Source organism: Trachypithecus francoisi, unplaced genomic scaffold, assembly GCF_009764315.1.
Source record: "Trachypithecus francoisi isolate TF-2019V2 unplaced genomic scaffold, Tfra_2.0 Lachesis_group3, whole genome shotgun sequence".
Lineage (NCBI taxonomy): Eukaryota > Metazoa > Chordata > Mammalia > Primates > Cercopithecidae > Trachypithecus > Trachypithecus francoisi.
This window is the reverse complement of record NW_022681468.1, coordinates 108,470,627-108,494,067: the sequence shown is the minus strand read 5'-3', so window position 1 is coordinate 108,494,067 and position 23,441 is coordinate 108,470,627. Positions and strand designations below refer to the sequence as shown.

Genomic DNA, 23,441 nt, shown 5'->3' with positions numbered 1-23,441 from the left:
TCCCTGCCCCAGTTTGCTCTCACTGTACACAGCCTCTCTCTATGAGGAAACAATGACTTTGATTCCTCCACATCAAAATTCCCCTTGAGATAACATTCCATAGCATGCTAACCTCAGGAAATGATGATTCCTGGGGCCTCAAAACATAAAGAGGAAGAGAGATGAGGAGTGACGTTTGTTTAACGTTGGAAAGATCAGTGTCTGTGATGAAATAATAGTGCAGGGGTACAAAAAGCTCTTGTATTAGGCCCAATAAATAAGAAACAGAAACTCTACACTCTGGTTAACTATCTCGTGAGCCTGTCTGTGAGTTCGTTTTTATACAGTCAAGGTTCAAACCCAGGCGTCTATGAACCATATCACTTCCCTTGTGAAAAATAAGGAAGATAGGATGTGTTTCCAGCATGTGCTGTTACTAATAGGAATGAGTTTGTAGGACCACAGAGGCCACTTTATTATGTCACATAGGCTTAGCTGCTGGGCCCTCAGTGAATGGGCCCATGGATACATCTGAGCTGCTCAGCACTAGGAGAGATGACTGAGTCCACCCTCATCCCTCCACTTTGCTGTGACTGTGGCTGCTGTCCAGGGGAGGAGTGGAGAATCTGCTTCCAATTGGCATGGAACACCCCAGTGCCTCTCCTGTTTTCTCTTCTTACAATCATACAACAGAAGCCCCTTCATGTGAGGCCCTGGAAGAGATAGAGGCTGCCCTGTGAGCCAGCACCCACTGTAGTTTGCTGACTCAGAATCTAGGCAGGGTGCTGTGCCATGGTTTCTGTCTCTTGATGTATGTGTGCAATCAGCTTTTCCAGCTTTTCGCAAGGGGGCTTCCAAGTTTAAAAGTCCTGCCTATCATGAGACCTCATGTCTCAATTTTTGATTTGGGAAGTATGGTCACAGTCACAAAGGAGCGCAATTACAGGAATTTGGTGTGGTTCCTACTTTAGCATAGCCAGGCGCGTCACAGCAGGCCTTAGATGCAACAAAGTAGTAGATGTGAAGCTGCCACTGCTATGTGACCTCAGGTGCACACACAAGCACACACATGCGTACGCCCATACGTGCACATGCATTCCAGGATCCCGCCTGCCAGTGCCAGAAATGGTCTCAGGCCCGCTTCACCACATCCCAAGGCCTCAGCTCTTTCTCGCACATGGGATTCATGCTGTTCTGGGAGCTGTGATATGCAGAATGTGGCTCTGCCTACATTCAAAGTTTCCTTTCCCCCACACAAAGTCTCAGGGACCTGGGGGACAGAAGCCAGATTACAGTGGGCTGAGGACTGATTGGGAGATGAAGACATGAAGATATGTGAGAACAACTCTTTGAGCAGTTTGGATGTAGATCAAAAAGGAAGGGGTTCCGGGAGGGGTACTTTTTAAGGATGGGAAGACAGTGAGTGCATCCATGTGAGGAGGGGAAAGAATGGGATAGTCAGAGATTTGGAAGGCTCAGGAGTGAGGCTGGGGAGAGATGGGTTCAGAGGACGAGGAGAGAGACCCAAGCCCACAGAAGGGAGTACTCATGCTCCAAGCCAGAAGGAAGGAGCTGCAGGTGAGGCCAGGTGCGAGGCTGTGGGTGTATCAGAAGTGGAGGTGTTAATTCTCGTGGCTTCCATTGTCTTGATTAGGTAGGAAATGGAGCTGTGTGCCACAGGTAGGAAGAGGTTTGCTATTATGTGGGAGAGCGAAGTTTGGGGTGGCCCTGGGTTGAATTCACAGGAAGGAGGCTAACCGAAGACAGAGATGTAAAAACTTTAGACCCCATTTGAGATTGTGGACCACCAATGTGAGGTGGCATCATTGTGTATAAGTGCAGTTTCCCTCCAGCAATACCCAGAGTAGTGGATACAGGCGATGCAGGCTTTTCTCAGACTCAGGGTTGAGAATTAGGGCAGGTGCCATGGAAGGACAGGAGTCGAGGTGGTTAAGGTATCGATGAGAGGGTGGTTGAAGAGGCCAAGCTATGGGTCCAATGGCAGAGGGAGTGAAGGGCAGCTGGGAGTCCGGAAGAGTGAGAAGAGAATGAAGGACGCCAGGGACGGGAAGTAGCAATGCAGTCCAAGAATAGTTCTAATGTTGTGGGAGTTTGAGAGGGCTGGAAAAGTAGGAAGTTGTGGTCAAATAGTGAGAAGCCACCACCATGGGAGAGGCTGGCTGAGGTCTAGTAGAGGAGGCAGAGGTCAGTCCTGGGGGCAGAGGCGTGGGGAGACAGATGGATGGGTGTGCGTCACCCCCTGCAGAGGCTGTCGTGGGGGGTGGTCTGGGGGCAGGGGCTGACTGTGTGGGTGGGCAGTGGTGATGATGATAAAGAGCCTAGAAGGTGGCAAAGATGGATGGCACGAGTTTCAGAGAAGGCCTTTCTGCCAAGGAGGTGAAAAGGAGTGAAGTCGCAGAGCCAGCCTTTCTTCCTGGGCTCAGCTGAGAAAGCAGCCTCCACTGGGAGCACTTGGCTTGACCTCACTCTTGGAATTCCAGTTATCAAGTCACTGATCCTAACAGCAGGTAGTGATAAACCCTGTGTCTTTGGAAAAATGCTGATTACACTCCAGAAAGTGTTTCTCCAAAGATGATCCTCCTGGGCAGCTGGTAGTGGTGCCGCCCCCTCCTATAGTGAGGTCAGCACCAGTCCTTCCTGGTTCGTGTGCCTGTGTGGATGGTCTTGGTGTGCCTGGGAGGCAGATGCCAGTCCCGCCCAGCACGTCCTGCAACCTTACACTCAAGCAGAGGCCAAAAGCCTTTTCATCACTCTGAGTGGTTCAGGGGCATCTTCCTACTTTAATGGCCCCTTAGATTAACATTTTCTAGGGAGTTCCAGGATACCTTCTCGTACCTGCAGCTGGGGTCAGCTGCCACCAGTACGTGGAGGCATCTTAAATATTGTTTCACAAAGGGCACTGTAACATCCCAGAGCTGCCATCTGTAGAGTCAAAATTATACACCTGCTCATCAAGTGCCTTACGTGTGTGAATGTATGCATAATGTTTCATTAAAACAAAGAGAGGAAACAGTCCTAACTGTCTTTTTATGTTACATTTACAACTTGGGGACAAACAAGTATGCGTTCCTCAAACTTTAGTTCTTGTCACTGTGTATTATCTGTGTATTTTTGCTCCCTTCAGACTCATTCTGCACCCTTTCTCAAAAGACCCTAAAGACCTTCCAAGGAGTTCTCGTATCTGTTACTGAGGATTCAGCTCCAGTGCTTGGAGCCTCCTAAGAGCTTGGACTCAAAATCCCTTATCAATGGGCTTCCTGGCCTCTCTTTAGCCTTTGTAGAAATGGCCGTAAGTGACCCCATTGGCTGTTCTTTGGTGAGATTGTAGTACTCAATTGCACCAGTCCAAACTTATGCCTTATATTTTGTAGTTAGACAGTGAACCTCTAAAGGTAAAGATATTCATCCAGGAAAGCTTCTGCAGAATTGACCTTTTGTTTCTCATCACGCCCCTTTTGGTACATCCCTTTTGGTTTGTGTGGTATTTAAGCTTGTAGGCACTTCCCCCCCTGGCTTTACAGGTTGTGGTGATGTTTTAGTTTTAATCATTCCTGCTTTGTGAGTAGGTATCATGACCAAAACTCTGTTGATAAGGAAAATATGCAAGGTAGGCGTGTCCTGCAGAGGTCTTTCCTGGCAGAAAGAAAAGAAAACTGTGGGTTTCCAGAATTCTTAGTCTGAGCATCTTAGCCTAGAGAGTGGGTTACTCTGTTTCCAAGTGAGAAGATGCCTAAAGTATTTCCAAGGCAGAGAGGATGACCAGGCAGCAGCAAGGAGTGCCCCTTTTTTCATCTGACCTGATCTTATCAGTCACCATGTGTGGGACACACTGGATGGGCATGTGAGGTCCTTGTAAAGCAGGAAGAGATTCAGCCAAGCCTTTCAGATGTTGCAGAGCAAACCCCAAGATGAGCCCTTCCAAACTTCCCATGCCTCCTCCTGCCTCTACAGTCTCAGTTTGTATGAACCAGACAAGAGTTGCAGATAAGCTGAGTAGAACCTGGTACAGTGTTGCCTATGAGCAACTAAAGTCCATGTTGCTTTAGTGGGTTAGGGTTATGGTCCGTGTTAGGGTTAGGGTTAGGGTTAGCACACACTGGAATGAAAGATTTTGTAGGAGGGAGTGGCTTTCTAACACCGTGCTAATATGAATGGGTGAGTTCCTTTTTTTTTTTTGAAACAAAGTTTTGCTCTTGTTGCCCAAGCTGGAGTGCAATGGTGCGGTCTCGGCTTACTGAAATCTCTGCCTCCCGGGTTCAACCGATTCTCAGACTCCCGAGTAGCTGGGATTAAAGGTGTGCACCACCATGCCCAGCTAATTTTTTGTATTTTTAGTAGAGACAGGGTTTCACCGTGTTGGCCAGGCTGGCCAACCTCAGATGATTCGCCTGCCTCGGCCTCCCAAAGTGCTGGGATTATAGGTGTGAGCGACTGTGCCCAGCCAGGGTAATTTCTTCATACAACACGTTTGGCTCTCACATGATGGACCTGCACCTTGATGTGTTTCTTACCATTTTTAGCTATGTTACCCCCTTCAGTTTTTCTGCTAGAGAGATTAACCTTGATTTGAAATGATAGTGCCTGAATAACACTAGAGTTTTTTGGAGAGAGAGGAGGAAACCAATTCTGGGATCTTAAGTAGTCCTGAGCTGTGTCTGTTTGGAAGCTGCTAGGCATATTCTTCCCCCATAAAGCTTTAAATATATTTGCTCCCCAGTCTCTCCAGGCATTCTAGCTCTGAACTAGGACCAGTTAGTACTCTGCTGGGTAGAGGTGGTGAGAGAGAGGCAGCAGGTGACTGGCAGGCCTGGTCCCAGTCCTGGTAAGTCAGTTGGACCCTTGGAGCCTCAGCTTCCTCCTCTGTAGGTAAAGGAGGTATTTCCTGATTGGCGGGTGGGGGTGGGTTGCAAGGATCGATTGTAGTCAGTGCTGAGAGAGTGCTTGGGAAGCCGTAAGTTGCTATAGAAACATGTAAAATGTGTGTCTCACTGGGAACAGGGATTGTCAGAGGTGCTGCTTGGGAAGATCTGGGCTTCTCAGACTCCTCCCTGTGTTTTGTGTGAGTCTTGTATTCAGCCTGGACCCATACAAATATCTTGTAGTTGCCTTGCAGAAACCTGGGCCTTGGATGGCTTCTGGGGAGCAGGATGCCTACCTCCTTCTCAAGGAGAGAACAACCCTCTGCCCTTTCTGGAGCAGCCTCAGAAGCTGGGAAAACTGCCCTACTGAATATGCCTCAGTGGGCCCTCTCTGCAGGTATCTGACTAACCTCCATGGTGCTTCCTGAAGTGGCTTTCCTCTGGCCTTCATGGCTCTTACAATGCCCTGCAGCGTTGCCCAGGAGCCACCGGCCATGAAGGATATTCCTGGAAAGACACAGCCTTCCTTCTCGAGTGTCAGCGAGGTGGGGCAGAGCCAGCCTGTGCCTAATACTGCACCAGAGGCTGCTGACAGTTGAACAGGACTTGTGTGTAGACCCCCACGCAGCCACTCTTGGTCTGATGACTCCCCTGGGCTATCTCTGAAGGCCAGGTGGTATGAGCCTATGCAAAGGGTCTCTTCCTACAGTTCTGACTCCACCCTGGCTGGTTAAATCTCACGGAGAAATCCCTAGTAGGGGGAGAAGGGGATTGATGCTTCCTTTGCTTGAGAAGTGCTGAAGCCATTTACTGGAATTGCAGGCAGAAAGCCTTGTTTGTTCAGTAACTTGAGCCATGCACAGTTTGATGAATTGTCCAAGAGCAGAGGTTATCACTGTGTGCTGGGTGAATTCTGAAAAGGAAAAAACTCCTAGTGACCAGTCTTCCAGTTCTGGTGCAATCTGGGGAAATGAGCACAAATTCTGCCCTGAGTGAGGCCTGTTTCCAAGCCCGATGGCTTTGAGAGTGGCAGCTGCTTGGTGATGCTTCTCCAGGTTGGGGAGAAGCTTTATGTTTATTCTCAGCAGGTCTGTGGTTGGGACCGCTGTGGCCTGGAGAGGGGTATGGACCTCAGGAGGTAGAAATGGAAGCTGAGGCATCATGGAGAAATGTGGTCCTGGTGCCATCTGTAGCAGGGCTGCTCTACAGACATTCCACATGTGACCCATGTAGCTCTGAAGCTGGCAGTGAGTTGTGATCAGTCGTATTATTTCAAGTGCTGACTTCTCAAATTTGGACCATGGCGGTGTAGGTGGCCTGGCTAGAGCTAGAGTTGGTCATATCTCTCATAGTATCTTGCATTGGCCTACCTGCTGCCTTGAGGTGCCCACACCTGATCAACCTGACATGAGCAAAGAGAGGCTGCAGAAGCACTTAGGTTTATGTTGTGGCTCCTCTCAGCCAGGCCCTGTGCGGGGCCTTTCAGTGTCCCATTGAGAGGTGACAACATGCTAGCAGCCCTTGCTCTCGGCGCCTCCTCGGCCTCAGCATCCACTCTGGTGGCGCTTGAGAAAGCTCCAAAAGCAAGCCCTGGGCCCTGAACAAAATTTGGAGGCATTATTAAATCTGGCAACCTTGGTTTTCTATAATAGGGACCAAGAGGAACAGGCCCAAAAGGAAAAGTAAGATCAGAGAAAGGCCTCAACCTTAGTCATGGCCCTCAGACAAACAAACCTTGGTGGTTCAGAGAGGACAGAAAAAGGAGCAGGCCAATCACCCAGTAGGCTTTGTTATCAGTGTGGTTTACTAGGACACTTTAAAAAAGACTGTCCAATGAGAAACAAGCTGCCCCCTCGTCCATGTCCACTATGCCGAGGCCGAGGAGGCGCCAAGAGCGAGGGCTGCTAGCATGTTGTCACCTCTCACCAGGTCCTAGGGTTCCTGAGTATTTCCCTAGGACTTTTTCACAGGGAGCTCTCCCCATCACACACTCACAGCATCCTCTTCTGACCTTTTAGTGTACAAGGGAACCACACAGGGATTGTGTCTGTACCTGCTCACTCTCTGTTGCCCCTGCTTGTCTGTGGGCTCTCTGTCCTGTCCTGCACCCGTTTCCAGTACCCAGCGCGGTAACTCCCAGACTCGAAGTATGCTCCAGGTGTACCATGTCTGCAGTGATCAGGGAGTTCCCAGAATGGGGCTGTCTCATTCAGTCTGCTTGCTCCGGGTCTAAGGTTCCCTTCCCATAGGAGACAGGAGACTCAACTGCTGTCAACAGTTAAAGGATGCTCTTTATTGAGATCTTGTAAAATTCTCCTTTTGTGTACTTTAATTAAGATGGGTACCTCACTGTTCAGATTAAACTTAGGAGGTTCCCATTAGGAGCAGAGTTGGAAAAGAAACACAAGTCAGTGTGCAGTTAGTTGAACCTCTTCTTTCTGTGCCTTGATTTCCATAGCTGTGCTCCTGGAGCCAAGCTCTGGGTCCTCTTAGCACAGCAGAGGTGTCTTTGAAGCTGACAGCTCTACCTGTGTCCCCAGCTGTCAATTCTCTGGAGTCCTGGTCCTGCTTCCCTGTCCATAGGAGTTAATTTCTTTATTGATGCTATCAGTGCCAAGCAAGCATGTGGGGCACATGCAAGTCACAGATACCAGGTTCAGAGACTCACTCCTACAGCTCCTCCAGGCAGACCCCAAATTGTCCCCTCACTCTGGGGAGGAGATGGCCTTGCCCCAGCAAACATAGTCTTGGAGATACGTCCTTCTGTATTCACAAGATGACATCATCCCGCCTGCCTTGATGAAGGCTTCAAAATGAAACTGTACATATATATGTGTATGTCACTTATCAAATCTTGTTGCTAAGTAATTGGCAGCTGTCAGTCATTTTGACATTCTGCTGGTAACTCAGTATTATTTCATAAAATATAAAGTGCTTGGAGCATTTTCTGGGCTAGGCAATGAATACAATCAGTTTTTAAGCCGTTGCACTAAGGCTATCTTCTTCACACACCTTATCTCACAGATTGGGTTCACAGAGCACTGTGGTGAAATTGCTTTAGATCTCAGTTTAAGAATTACATGAATTTTTTTTGCCTGCAGAATATTTATAAAGCAAGATGGTCTGTGCCACTATGGGACAAGCTCTTTGGATAATAGTATCAGAAGCAAGTGTGCGTCAGCCCTGCATTGAAGCAGTGGCCACAGTGACCAGCTGAAGGATTTGGAGGCTCAGTGGAAGGGGCTTAAGGGAAGGCTCTGGTTTGTATTTTGAGAAACATCAGTCTGGCCACAACATGAAGGCTAAACTGGAGGGTGAGAGTGGAGAAAAACGCTGGGAAAAGGTGGTTGGTGACAAGGGGAAAAGTGGTGACAGCAAGGAGTCAGCATGGAGAAGGTGGGAGAGAACCAGCAAACAGCTGCAAGAGCTTTGACACAGTTGGAGTTTTGAGGGAAGGGAGCAATTCCCCGTGTTCTGAATCGAAGATAAGTAGGAATGGCTATTGCCTGGTGATATTGAGGGGTAGGGAGCAGCTGACACGTGGTTGGAATAGAGGACGGGGCTGTGGGTGGCGCCTGATGAGGGAGATCCCAGAAGTCAGGCTGAAGAGTTGGAATGCAGACGCTAGGTGGTGTGAGTGTATGGGAGGAAAGCCGGTTCTCCAGGGTGTCTGGCGGGCGAGTGCGGGGTGGTGGGTGCAGCCTGAGGCCTAACTCATGCATGTACTACCATCAGCAGCCAGGGTGCTTCCCAGCATCTTCCAACGCCAGCAGCCCCAGACAACTGTCTCTGTGTTCCACCAACCCCATCGGGCCTTGATGAAGTGTAGTCTGGTGAGGCGGGGGGCTCGCCCTCCTCTGAGAGCTCCTCCAGACCTTTCTTGCTGCACCTTAGTTGTCTCTTCACAAGCTCCTGGCTAAGGAGTCAAATGCAGGAGATGCTGGTGAAGACCCCGTTCAGGGTGGGCTGCCACCACTCATTTACCTGCTTCAGAGTTTTGGAGAGAAGGAAAAGAATTCCTGTATCTCCTCCAGGGAAGGGTTCCTGAATGCACTAAAGAACTCAACAATCTGTAACCAAATCCCCCTTTTTCATTGCTTTCTTTCTTTAGGATTGCCCCGCCCCAACCCATTCTTCTCTGGTTACCTTTATCTACCCCTCAGTCAACAAGCCCTGCTTGATTATGCAGGAGCCATTTCTCCTGGAGAGTATATGCCCCTCCCTACCAGAGTGGCTGTGCTCTGTGGACCAAGGGCATTTGTGCTGGGACTGGTGTTTCCACCATTCCAGTGGGTTGGCTGCAGAGTTATCCTTTGTGGGTGGGAGAAGAGCACCAGGCCTCAGGAATTTCCCTGCTGGTCCCAGCCTCCATCTCCTCCTCCCCGACTCTGAACTTGTCCCCCAGCCTGAACCTCCCTGGAGAAGCCAGCCACGGAGGCAGAGAGCATCATGGCTCTTATCAGCTTGGCATGCATGACAGCTTTCCCTTTGTTGTCCAGCAAGGTTTCCCAGCTTCTCATGCTCCTCGACCCCTCTCCTCCAGGGCCCATCTCTACCCTTCCATCTAGGCCTGCCTCCTCACCACCCTCAAATGCTTCTTCCCAATTCCAGGCCTTTATTTGATCCTGCTGAACCCCTCCCCAAAGTAGACCTCCTCTACTCGCTGACAGGTTAGGCCCAGCTGTCTCCCAGTTCCTCCTCCCTACCCCTTCCAGCACCCTCAGCTCCAGGATCACCATCTCCTCTTTGCTGTTGTTCTCTATTGTGGCCTTTTGAAGCATTTAATCATACTCTGCCTTTCATTTCCACTATGCAAGGTGTATGTTTTATCTTCATAGTTAACCCCCCACTGCTTGAGGACAGAGTTGGGCATTCCTTGTTTTCTCTACCACTCCTCTGCTCATGGGATCTGGAAGGTGCACTGTGGACGGCTCAGGTTGCTCTGCAGTGACCTCTACTGCAGTCTCACTTCCCCTTGGTCTGTGTGTTCAGAGGCCCTCAACACGTGCTACTTGGTGTCATCAGAGCCGACTGGCATGTCTGTTCCCCAGTCTGGGAGGATGGGCTATTAAGTTCATTAATACATGCAGTGTTTGGAGGCAGCCCTGCCTGAGTTGTTTTTTTCTTGCCCTTAGTGTCACTCTCATTCTTTGAACACCAGTGAAACCCTAAATCCTGCAGCAGACATGGGATATATGTTTAGATAATTCTTTTATCCCAACTAACAGCTTTGTCTTAGAGTCGTTGAACTGGGTTGGCTGTGACTCCTTCAAACCTAAAGGTAAAAAGCCTGGGTTGGAAATATTCTACCCTCCCTTCTGCTAGTTTTTTATCGTAACACATCACAGAGATTGCATTCAGTAATTCCTTTGCAATGTGTTTTTATTTTAAATTGGTTATTTATTGTTTCATAAGCCAGGGGTGTACCTGTTCTATTACTATGCTGCAGAAAATGTGTTGGGCATAGAACAAAGGCTTATTCACAACTTTAAAGTAAATTTGTAGCATTATTGGTCTGCTTAGTGACACAAAGAATGGCAAGACTTATATAGTGCTTCTTACTGCAAGATATAATATGTTTATTACATACTTATATTTATATATTACATATTATATGTAATAAATATGTAAAGATAAAACATGTAAACCACATATTGAAGCAGACAGTAACCACATTTGTGTGTGTGCACGTGTGTATATCCATGTACAGATTTATGTATGCACCCGTTGGAGTGCAGTGGTGTGATCTCAGCGCACTTCAACCTCCACCTCCCAGGTTCAAGCAATTCTCATGCTTCAGCCTCCCAAGTAGCTGGGATTACAGGCATGCGCTACCACGCCCAGCTAATTTTTGTATTTTCAGTAGAGATGGGGTTTTACCACGTTGGTCAAGCTGGTCTCAAACTTCTGGCTTTAAGTGATCTGCACACCTCGGCCTCCCAAAGTGCTGGGATTACAGGTGTGAGCCACTGTGCCCAGCCCTCATGTCTCAATTTTTTGTGCTTACAAAAATACCTCAGGCATATGGGAGTAATTAGAAGATTTTGCTATGTATTTAGAGATTGAGACTATAGATGTCTGTGCTTCCAACATGTAGATGTAAGAGCTTGCTGGGGACTCAAAAGGTCCGCCTTGCCCAATATTCATTCAAAGCACTCAGCTGTTAGGTGTTAGCCCCTAGTTCCTGATGACTTGGTGTTAATGGTTTTATCCCACTAGATAGTAATCCCTAATCTGATACTTCTCTTTTTTCCCCCTCTTCTGATCTCGTGCTTTCTGGAAAGAGAGAATCATAGTGAAATTGAAAGGCGCAGACGGAACAAGATGACTCAATACATCACGGAGCTCTCCGACATGGTCCCTACGTGCAGCGCATTGGCTCGGAAGCCAGACAAGCTCACCATCCTCCGCATGGCCGTCTCGCACATGAAGTCCATGAGGGGTACAGGGAACAAGTCCACCGATGGCGCCTACAAGCCTTCCTTCCTCACAGAGCAGGTACCCTGGTCATCACATCACCATTGGAAAGGGGGGAGAATCCCAGCATCATCAAGATGAAATCAACTATGTGGGGAACCAGGGCTCAAGGTTGAGGAAGGAATGAAGCCAAGATGTTTTGTTTCCATTTTTCTCCAAGAAACTGTGTTCAACAGAGGGTTTGTCTGATCTTTGGGTCTTCTGCTTTTATGTTTCCCATAACCTTAATGAGATGTCACTCAAAAAAATATATTGAGCATCTGAACATCGTGCTCAGCACACTGACACAGGAAGAAGTTAGTAAAAACACTGTGTGCTGGAATCGTGCTGATATAATCAGCCTATGAAAGTGATGGTATATGAAAAAAGCTCCGCATCACTGATCATTAGAGAAGTGCAAATCAAAACTACTATGAGATACCATCTCACTCTAGTCAGAATGGCTATTACTAAAAAGTCAAAAAATAACAGATGCTAGTGAGGTTGCAGAGAAAAGTGAACACTTATACACTGCTGGTGGAAGTGTAAACTAGCTCAGCCATTGTGGAAGGCAGTGTGGAGGTTCCTCAAAAAGCTAAAAACAGAAATACCATTCGACCCAGCAATCCCGTCACTGGGTTTATATACAAGGAAATATAAATCGTTCTACATGAAGACATATGCATATGTATGTTCAATGCAGCATTATTCACAATAGCAAAGACATGGACTCAACATAAACGTTCATCAGTGACAGACTGGATAAAGAAAATGTGGTACATATACACCATGGAATACTACACAGCCATATAAAAGAATGAGATCAAGTCCTTTGCAGGAACATGAATGGAACTGGAGGCCACTATCCTTAGCAAACTAATGCAGGAACAGAAAATCAAATACCGCATGTTCCCACTTGTAAGTGGGGGCTGAATGATGAGAACACACAGACACAGAGAGGGGAACAACACACGCTGGAGCCTCCTAGAGGGTGGAGGTTGGGAGGAGGAAGAGATCAGAAAAAATAACTAATGGGTACTGGGCTTAGGATCTGGATAATGAAATAATTTGTACAACAAATTCTCATGACATGAGTTTACTCCCTTGGCAGTATGTAACAAACGTGCATGTGTACCTGTGAACTTAAAATAAAAGTTAAAGGAAAAAGACAGTGATGGCAGCAGTAGTGATAATAGTGGCCGGGATCAGAGCATTTATCTGGCCGGCATTTCTGGGGGCTGGTGTGAGTCATAGGTTTCTGTGAAATATCTCATTTACTACTTACTCTAGCCCTGTGAAGAAGCCAGTTATTTAGCTCTGTTTTATTGATGAGGAAACTGAGGCTTAGAAAGAGTCAGCAGATTGCTCAGGGTTAATCCGCTGCTTAGTGGAGGAGCCAAGATTGGGTCCAGTGAAGACAGGTTGGTAGGACCCCAAAGCCATATTTTTAACACCTACACTAGTCTTTGACTAGTTGGCAAGAAGAAACACATAAAATGGCTAGTGAGGTCATATTTTATAAGTGGATTTACATGAGCCAGAAGCCTGTGTTCAGGGTCTTTGTATTTCCATGCGCTGGTCATAGGGCAGATTGGCAAATACTCTAAGCTTCAGTGTGCTCATCCTGTGAAATGAACATAAAACGTTTTGCTTTCCTGTCTCTAAGAGCTTTTGCAGGATAAATGAGATGATGGATTTGAAAGCGCTTCATTGTATACAGCAGAGTGGGGTGGGGGGTATTGCGGGAGAGGTGAAATGATACAGTTGTCAGGGCATGCAGTTAGGAAATGCAAAAGTATGTAGAATATAGGGTCCTAAAAGTAATGGAGGATTTAACAAGACACAGCGTGTGGTCAAGCTGAAATAGAGTGGTAGAGTCCTGGTATTATCAAGAGGAACTTCTCAGGACAGAGACAGTATTGGCATAGAAAGGAGCCACAAAAAATACCTAGAAAGAGGGGAGCAGAAGAGATTTCACAAAAAGGCAACAGTGTACACAGAATCTCAGAGGCAGGAATGAAAAAAATTTTGTTGGGAGACAGAATGGTTTATTCTGTTAGAGCCGAGACTCGATTTATGTCATGGAAGTTAGGTTTAGATAAAGAACAAGGGAGGAGGAACTAACGTTTATTACTGTCTGTTCTGTGTTAGACACTTTAGCAAGGACTTTACCTATTTGATCCCTTTTTAAATCATCCCAGTGGTCATGGGAGCCCTCCCTTGGCAGATGTTAGGAAGGTCCAGCAGTGGTAATATCTGCCACCTGGAGGACACAAACTGTGGTGGTCAGGGCAGGAGCTTCAAGCCTCATTTCCACCTCTGTAAAAATAAATGCATGATAGCTCCCAGCTTGTGTGGTTGTGGTGAGGAAGGCAACAAGCATAGACTGTTGAACATGGGTCTGAGGCATAATGAAGGGTGAATAGCTGGTAAGTAACAGACAGAAATTATTAAGCACTGTATAGCTGCTAGAGTCAGTTTTTTGTCTATTTTTTTTAATCCTCACCAAAAAACCTGCAGGGTCAATGTTTGAGATAAATCTTGTTATCTTTAAGTGACTGAGGATTATGAAAGTGGCATGAAGAGAGAAGGCAGCTATGCAGGTCAGATGAGCCGTACCTTTGTTCCTCTCTCAGCTGCTTGGATGGTGATGATAATGGTTACATTTATGGAGCACCTACTGTGTGCCAGGCCCTTACTAAGTCCTCACGCACAGCATCTCATTTAACCTTGCAAGAGCTCACTGAAAAAAATTACTGAGGGTGTGAAGTAACATGCCAAAAGTTGCACAGCTAAGTGGCAGAGCCATAGATGATAGTCTTCTTCTACTCCAGAATACATGCTTTTAACCGTGACTGTTTGTTTTCTTGGAATGTAGAGGCTAGTTCTGGATTCAGGGCATAGGAACTTGGTAGTGATGGATGGTCTCCCAGGGAATAAACATCAGGGAGGAGAGTGGTAAAAGAGGGTCCGTGATGCACGTGGGGCTTCATCCCATAAGACCTCTCCACAGTCTTTGCAAACTGGACAAAAATGTGAATACATGAGTAAAGTCATTCAGCCTCCACTTCCTCTCCTCCAGTGACAAAGAATTCTGTACTTCCCCAGACATCCTCTTCCGCTTTTAATTCTCTTACAGCTCTTTCTGTTGGGAAGATCATCCCAAAACTGAAAATAAAAATGCTGACCGAATTCCCTGAACTAACTAAGCATCTAGGTGACACAGAACAGCAGAAGTGCAAAGCAAGAGAAATGGGCAAAATAAACTTACCCTTAAAAAATGCTTATACCAACTGCTTCTGCCCTGGTTTCCCAGGCAGAGAATGTTAGAATTCCTCCCCAGCCAAGGGCTTAAACACATTTACAAAGCTCCCTGGGTTGTGCTCATCAGCACATCAATATTCTCTAGCCTCTGGGTCCTTGTACCCTGCTCAGGGACTGGGATTTGGGACGCCAGATTCTCCACCGTTTGCCTCCACTCTGCTGGCTGTCCATGTGCTTTACAGTGGGGTTTTCATGTAAGATTACATTCAAACAAAAGATTGCCAGCAAAAACTGTTTGCCAGCTGCTGACCTAGAAGGATACCTTTGTCCTCTGGAGTCTGAACAGTACTTGAAGTGGTTGGAAGGGTGGCCATGGATTACAGTGTCTGGGGAAGACTTAGTGCCTGGCTCCGGCAGGCACAAAGCCCGTTTCATTCAGTGGCAAAGGGCTCCTGAGCTTGATGTGAGAATAGCATGGGCAACTACATGTGAGCTGCCTTCAGGCACTACAAAGACAAGACATCTCGTTTTAACAAAGTTGATTTTGCCCCATCCACGTCCTTCTGAGGATAATATCAAGGCTTCCTGCTGCCCTTTCCTTGATCCCAAACAGCTTCCTCCCTGCCTTCAATGACAGTCATGACCCCAGTGAATCAATGTGAGCCCAGGGTTCATGCTCCTAACCTCTTCTCACTGTAAGGTGATATGGATAATATATTCCCTGCTGCCTCCCAGAGTTACTCTGAGAGTCTTTTGAGATGATGGTGATTATTGTCAGTTCTGGAAATCTGACAGAAATGCAAATGTAAGGGGATACTCTTATAGCCAGTGCCAGCATTCAGCTCAGAAATACAGGAAGAGAAAAGGAACAAGAGTGTACTTTCAGCATGGCAAGCTGTGGGTGGGGAGACACATAGTCTCTGTCGTTCTCCCTTGTCACCTTCCCCTTCCCCTTCCCTTCCTTCTATCTAGCACCTTTTGTGCCAGGCACTATGTGTTGTGCCCTTCTGCTCCGATGACATGACTACAGTTTCAATATGTGGCGAAGCTGTTCATGCCTCTGGCAGCCTAGCACCTTCTGGTGATCATTCATTGCTCTCCCATCCCCCTAGGCTGGAAATTTTCTCTCTCTCCAACAAAGGACTAATGAAGACAGGGCTAACTGTATTTATAGTAGCTGTGTCTTAGGGGTGGTGCAAGCTTTGTGCATTTTTCTAGCTTATTTTCCAATAACAAAGCACTCGTTTCCCAAACTATTCGTGTACCAGAATAAATATGCAGATAAAGGAAACTGAAGGTTGCTTTCCCAATAAGAAAGTTTAATCAGACTGGGTCTGCCGGTGTATTGTGCCAATCATAATCTTTTCTTTATAGGAACTGAAGCATCTCATCCTTGAAGCAGCTGATGGATTTCTGTTTGTGGTGGCTGCTGAGACAGGGCGAGTGATTTATGTGTCTGACTCCGTCACCCCTGTTCTGAACCAGCCCCAGTCAGAATGGTTTGGGAGCACACTGTATGAACAGGTGCATCCTGATGACGTGGAGAAGCTGAGAGAGCAACTGTGCACCTCAGAAAACTCAATGACAGGTCAGTGGAGCTCCCTTTATGAGGCTGTTTGACTCTAGAGGAAATTCTTGGTCAGGCACGGTGGCTCACGCCTGTAATCCCAGTACTTTGAGAGGCTGAGGAGGGCGGATCATGAGGTCAGGAGATCGAGACCATCCTGGCTAACACGGTGAAACCCTGTCTCTACTAAAAATACAAAAAACAAAAAATTAGCCGGGCGTGGTGGCGGGCGCCTGTAGTCCCAGCTACTCTGGAGGAGGCTGAGGCGGGAGAATGGCGTGAACCCAGGAGGCAGAGCTTGCAGTGAGCCGAGATTGCACCACTGCATTCCAGCCTGGGGAATAGAGTGTGACTCTGTCTCAAAATAAATAAATAAATCAATAAACAAACAAACAAACAAACAAACAGTAATCAGGCCAGGAAGCTGGAGGCCATAAAAACTGCTTAAAGGTGAGGGAATATATTTGACTTGGCCTGTGTGATAACTTCATTCATTCAATAACATTTAAAAATCCATTTTTAATACATCACCTTTTTCTGTATTTTACCTGTAATTAGTGTACATTACCACTAGAGGTTGTCGTTGATATATTGGCCAGATCCATATGCCCTGTTTGAGGTTTATGCAGTAAGCATGTGATTATCTGTGATCCTGACCATAGACATTCATTACCCAGGCCTTAGTTACCTGAAATCTAGTTCCTTATTGAAACATTTAAGTACAGTCAATTCTACTCATACATGTTTCTAAAAATCACTGCAATATACACAATCATGCAGTAAAAACTACAGGGCTTATAGAGAAAAAGTGGTTTAGAAGCACAACACTCAACAATTTGTCAGATAAAAGCAAAAATAAAAACCTATTATAAATGGTAGCACACCTTTAACATTAAGTGGTTAAGAAATGTATACATCTTACCATACATATGGCAGTTGAGTTTGAAAATGACCTAAAGTTTGTTTATGGAGGTGGTATCTGAAGGTGTGATCATTTGTATGTTATTGTGAAGTGGTAGGAGGAAAGTAACCTGAAATCAGACAGAGAGTTTTAACTCCAAATGTGGAGGAGTGTGGCTAATAACACACTGTGGACCCAGAGAGCTGACTGATGTCTGAGGTATGTGAATTTTGTGTATTTCCATGTGGCTCGGTTCAGCTAGGCACAACCTTTCTATGTTCATCTAGTTTTTCTTACAGATAGGCAAACACAAAATTTACATTGTGCTCAGATTGTTCCTTAATATGTCAATTACATTGAACAAATTTGCATTGTTGAAACAAGAGTTACAGAAGTGTTATACCAAAATATTTGCATTCTGCTCTATGACAGATATATTTGTGTTGTCATTCTCCCTGATCATATTGTGAGTTGTTGTATTCTCACTTACTTTTGTGTCTGCCCACAGTGCTAAACTCAGTGCTTTGCCCATTGTAGGCCTTCAGCAGAAGCCTGATGAATTAGTGAGTGTGTTGTTTATTGTGGTCAGCCTAGGATGCCATAACAAAATACCACAGAATGGGTTACTTAAATAACAGAAATGTATTTTCTCATAGTTCTGGAGGCTGGGCATTCAATGTCCTAGTCCATTTTGGCTGTTATAACAAAATGCAATAAACTGAGTATCTTTTAAGTAACAGAAATTCATTTCTCACTGATATGGTTTAGATCTGTGTCCTCACCCAAATGTCATGTTCAATTGTAATTCCCAATGTTGGAGGCGGGCCCTGATAGGAGGTGATTGAATCATGGGGGCAGGTTACCTGAATGGTTTAGTACCATCCTCTTGGTGCTGCTCTCATGATAGTAAGTGAGTTCTCACAAGAGCTGGTTGTGTATAGTACCTCCCCACTCTCTCTCTTGTTCCTGCTTCTACCATATAAGACACCTGCTTCCCTTCACCTTCTGCCATGATTATAAGTTTCCTGAGGCCTCCCCAGAGGCCAAGCAAATATCAACATCATGCTTTTTGTACAGCCTGCAGAATGGTGAGCAAATTAAGCCTCTTTTCTTTGTGAATTACCGAGTCTCAGATATTTCTTTATACAATGGGAGAACAGATTAATACACTCACAGTTCTAGAGACTGGGAAGTCCAAGATCAAGGCACCCTGGTGTCTGGCAAGGGCCTACTTTCTGGTTCATAGATGTTGCCTTCTAGCTGTGTCCTCACATGGTGGAAGGGACTAGCTATCTGTCTGGGATCTGTTTTATAACAGTACCTAATCACCTCCTAAAGGCTCCATCTCCTAATATCATCATCTGGGAGATTAGAATTTCAGCGTATGAATTTGGGGAGAGCATAAGCATTTAGTCCATTGCATTCAAGATCAGTATGTCAGCAGGTTTGTTGTCTCCTAAGGCCCTTCTCTTTGATTTGGAGATGGCCACCCTCTTTTATTCTCACAAGAATTATAACCAGCCTAAGTGTAGGTCTCTCCTCTGTGTGCATGAATCTTTTGTGTCTCTCCCTCTTCTTATGAGGACACCAGTCACTAAATTAGGGCTCACCTATATGATCTCATTTAAGCTTAACGATCTCTTTAAAAGTCCTGTCTCCCAAATACAGTCACATTCTGGGGTACTGGGGATTAAGACTCTAACATACCAATTTTAGTGGGGAACACAATTCCGTCTATAATAACACTTATGATAAGACTGAGTCAGATGTTGCTAAAAGTGAGGGGTGTACAGTTGTTTTGGAAGGATATTAGTAATTTTCTCAGTGCTGATGATCCAAGATGTATAAAAGGAGGAAGAGGATAGAGAATTAAGGTGTAAGGACAGTGTCTTTTTCTCCTGGCCGTAAGCTTTGATGTGCTTGTAAAACAGCAATGCTGAAATAGACTCAGAAAGACTCTCTGCTATCCCATTCTCCCGCCTGAATTAGCAAACTCCATATAGAAATCCTAAGGAAAACACCTTATAAAGTTAAATATTTGGGAGGGATGTAAAAGGGGAGAAACCAACCAACCAGGAAATGTTGGTTTGACAGCTGAAATCACCTTCTCTGGAAAGTACTGTCTTTCCCAGACTTCTACATGTGACTAGAGGATGTGGCTTTTGGAAACCCAGTCAGGAGACCCAGCTGGTGAAGCTGCCAGGGAAGCGATGGTCAAGGTAGGTCAGGCTCTGGCCAAGGGTGTAGCCAGCTGGTTCATCAGAGTTGGGTGGACATTTCTGTCCATGTGAAGTCTGAATGTGTCTGGGAGAGTTTAAACAGGTGATGCGAACCACATCTGAACAGAAATGTCCTCAGAGTGGACACTGGACTGGCAAGGCAGCCAGAACTGGTGCAGTGGAGGGCCTCCTCCAGGATGCCAGAGAAGACCCTGTGGAAGGTGAAGAGCCAGGCCTCTGCGCTCGCCTATGGGCCAGACCCCTCTTGTGAAGAACAAGATGAGGCTGGAGAAGTGGGTTCTTATTCTTAGGATGGAAGAGAAGACAGCGTCTCTTTCACAGTCATAGGGTGTGATGCAACTTTCCCAGAACATACAACAAACCCTTGTTGATTCCGTGGGGGAGAGCTTGGAGGAGGTCTCTGAAACTGGGCTGCTACTCAGACAGGCCTTAGGGTTTTCCTGGTGTTCAGGACAGGACTGGAGTGGGCTTCGTATGTAACCAGCCCAAGCATAGGTATAATTTTAAAATTGTATTAAAAAACTTCAGGTGTGGCATAATGCCTTCATTTATTGGACTAGAATCTCTCAAACCCTCCTGTCCCTGGACTCATGTGGTTTTAGGCCTGGTAAGAGGTGACATGGTCCACTTTGGAAGAGTCAGGGTGGAAGAGTGTCGAGGCGAGGCAGGGAGCCAGGCGAGGACTACTGGAGTGTGGGTGGCTTAACTAGGGCAGCCTGACCTCCTTTCCCAGTGGAGTTTCCCTCCTCTGAGCCTCTCTCAGTGGTGATTCAATGTCTCATTCGTTGGACCTGCAGGGTCACCTGTACTGAACATGTGGAGGTTTGTATGTGCACGGGGGGAGGGGACAAGAAACCTGATTTCACTGGGGCCTGCAGACTCCTGTTGGCTCAGGGAACCCAGAAAATCAATTTGCTTGCAAAGAGTTGCAGCATCTGGAGTGATGGTGATGGTGGAGTTCTTTGTTGAATTAAATTTTTTCCTAGCTGGAAAGGTGGCGATAAAGAGTGGGTGAAAAGTTATATACAGTCTTCTTAGAAACATCATGGAGTGATGTGGGTCAGTGTCCTGATCTGACTTGTCTGTGAATAAAACTAGCATTTGTCAACATGGAGAGAGAATGGGTGAAGCCTTACCATACAACAGTGACACTGCTAGTGGAAAAGTGCTGGAAAGGGAGTTGGAAGCTCCCTGCTTTTGTTCTGGTTTTCACTTTGTGATCTTGGCAAGTTCCTTTCTTCTCTGACCCTCATTCTCCTCATCTTGACCCAGGAAGTTTCTAAGGCTCCTTCCAGCTCTGATTCTACTCTTTTGCTCAAGGCCTCATCCACCAATGTAAGAAATAGAGGCAGATTGGAGGAGGGGGACTGGTGAAAAACCCAAGAGAGCCTATTCCGAAGGCTCAGGGCCATGAGCCCAAGCCCCTACTGCCCGCTGATCAGGAGACCTGCTCTACTGTGATGAGCAGCACACACAGAAGAGGGGTGGCATTGGATCTGGAAGCTTGAGAGCAATGCAGAAAGCGTGTCTCTTCCGCAGGACCCGAATCAGCAATAGTTACAGGTGAACACCGCTAAGTGCTTTTACTGTGGATGGCCAAAACAGGAACCTCACTCTTCTCAAGCACTTATTTTGACAGGCAGGCGGAAGGGATTGGCTATCTCAAGCTGAGGAACTGGATACACACTTGGGAAATTTCTCCACAAGCAATGCCTGAGGAGGGCCGAACTTTCCCTTTGTAGGGGTGATTGGGATGTTGAGGACTCTGAAGATTCTAGGGACCTCAAAGGGCCAGTTAGGGGAGCCAGCATCTTCCGGAGACCTTGCTTCCAGAAAAGAGAGGCTGTAAAACCAGCCTGGATTTAACTGACAAAACCACCTCCCAACTGGCTTGAGTGAAAAAGAAATTGGTGCAAAGGGGCACCACTGGCCTCAGGCATAGAAGGATCCAGGTGATGAAACACTGCTAACGAAAGAATAGTCAGTCTTCTTGGTTTGTGGATTTTATACTGACAAATTCACCTTCTAGCCAAAACTTACCTATGACCCCAGACATTAATGCTCATGTAGCTTTTGTGGTAGTTTGTGGACATGTGCAGAGTGGCAAAAAATTTGCATCACTTGATATACAGATTTCCAGCTGAGGTTGGACAAGGTGACGCCCCTTCTGCCTTGTTTCAGCTCATACTGTGAACAAGTATCCTTTTCATGCTCTGTTGGGGCCACAGTTTTTGCATTTTTGGGATTTTTCTTGGTTACTTCACTGTTTAAAATGACCCCTGAGTGGTGTGCTGAAACTAGTGTTCTGCAGCTCAGGATGGCTGTGATGTGCCTCACAGAGAAAACAGGCATTTTAGATGAGCTTTGTTTGGCCGTGAGTTCAATGTCAGTGAATCAACAGCATATGTTAAATACGGTGTCTTTAGACAGAAACACACATAAAACAAGATTACTTATTGATCAGTTGACAAGAACAGTATAAACAAGAGGTTTGCACACCGAATCCCCTAGAAGCAGTGGCTCCATATTTGCTAATTCAGTGTTCACAGGAACTCTATAGGACATATACCTCAAATAATGAGAACCAACTGTATACATATATACTCTATGTACTATGTATACTATATATAATGTATGTCTGCTAGTCTATATATACACTATGTATAGTCTATGTATATATAGTCTATATATAGTATATATAGACTATATATAGTACATATATACACACACTATATATACACACTATATATATACACACACTATATATACACACACACACTATATATTCTCTCTCTCTCTATTTTTTATGGCTTTGCTTTCCTCTGTGCAGGATTGATTCTCAGGAAGGCTCTCCTCACATGACAACAAAAGTGTTTACTAGATGTGTTGGGCTTATAATTTCCTGACTCCCAAAGCACCAGCAGAAACAGGATGCCTTCCTCCAGTGGTTGTAGCAGACATCCTAGGCCTGGGTCTCTTGGCTCATTTTGGTCCACCTGCCCTGCTCTTGGCTGATCCTGATGGCCAGGGAGACTCTGAGCTAGGATGTGAGGTCAACCTACCTCTCCACCCAAGGCACTTGGATTCAGAAAGAGAAGATTCCCTCTTGGAGGAAATAAGGTGCTGTCTGTCACTAAAATAAAGAAGAGATGGTGGGCAGGCAGACAGCAGACAGGCACTGGCTGGCCCAGGAGAGCTGGCCTCGGTGGTATTGGAGGAGCTCCTTATGGGGAAGGATGAGTGTTCCGCAGAATGGAAAGTGCCTTTTCCTCTCACCAGGAATGCTGGGATGTTTGGGTTACAGGATTCTGAGCAGAAGATAGAGCAGATGTCAGGCATGGAGGTGCCGGAATCAGATGAAAGTGGTGTCAGAGAGGGGCCACAGAATTAATGATCCTGGATATCTGAGTGGCCTGAGCCCCAACTCTCTGCAGGGAAGGAGAAGACCTGAGGAGAGGCCCAGGGCATTCCAGGTGATAGCAGAGCCTGTGACTGTAACTGGATATGCCCAAGAGGTGGGGTTCAGAGAGCAAGCAGGGAGCAGCAGAAGCAGCTTGGCAGGGGCCGCCCAAGGGAGCATGGAGTGAGCGGATTCTTTGTGCCTTCGGGTGGCCTTTCCCAGGTTCCCTCCTGTGGCTGTTGAACTCTGGAGAACCTTGATCCTCGTGAGCAGAACTGGAGGCGCCTTGTGGGTGACCTCAAGCACTGCCCTGGGTGGGGATCGCCTGGCTGTCCTGGCTGGGAAGCGGATGTGGACAAGCATAACCCACGGACAAGGTTGATTTGGCCTGTTTCCCCTGTATCACACTTCCGTGGCTATGTTTCTGCTGGACTCTTCCTGCATTCAGAGAATTGGGTCAGCATTTTGGTTCAGTGTAGAAAATGACTTCAAAATAGAGCTGTCCAATAGCAGAAGAGGGTGCAAGCAAAGGCCAAATTCCTCCCTCCCTCCCTTCCTCTCTCCATCCTTCCTTCCTGCCTGCCTTCCTTCTTTGCTTCCTTTCTTCTCTCTCTCTCCCCTCCTTCGTCCTTCCCTCTTTCTTTCTCTGAGCACTTCTTAGTTTATTCATTTATTCATCCATTCAACAAGTACCTGCCTTGCATGGCTGTAGAAAGGTTGTGTGGGATGCAGCTTACCTCGTGATCAGCCTCTC

General features: G+C 46.5%; 1 protein-coding gene across 2 annotated transcripts in view; it reads left to right on the top strand.

The window, feature by feature from the left end:
• The window catches only part of ARNT2 (aryl hydrocarbon receptor nuclear translocator 2), a 210,886-nt gene that overhangs the window by 57,009 nt on the left and 130,436 nt on the right, over positions 1-23,441 (top strand). For both annotated transcript variants that reach the window (XM_033189223.1, XM_033189224.1), the window contains exons 4-5: positions 11,144-11,357; positions 15,954-16,167. In XM_033189223.1, coding sequence (XP_033045114.1) covers positions 11,144-11,357; positions 15,954-16,167 — 428 coding nt within the window. The remainder of the gene's footprint in view (positions 1-11,143; positions 11,358-15,953; positions 16,168-23,441) is intronic.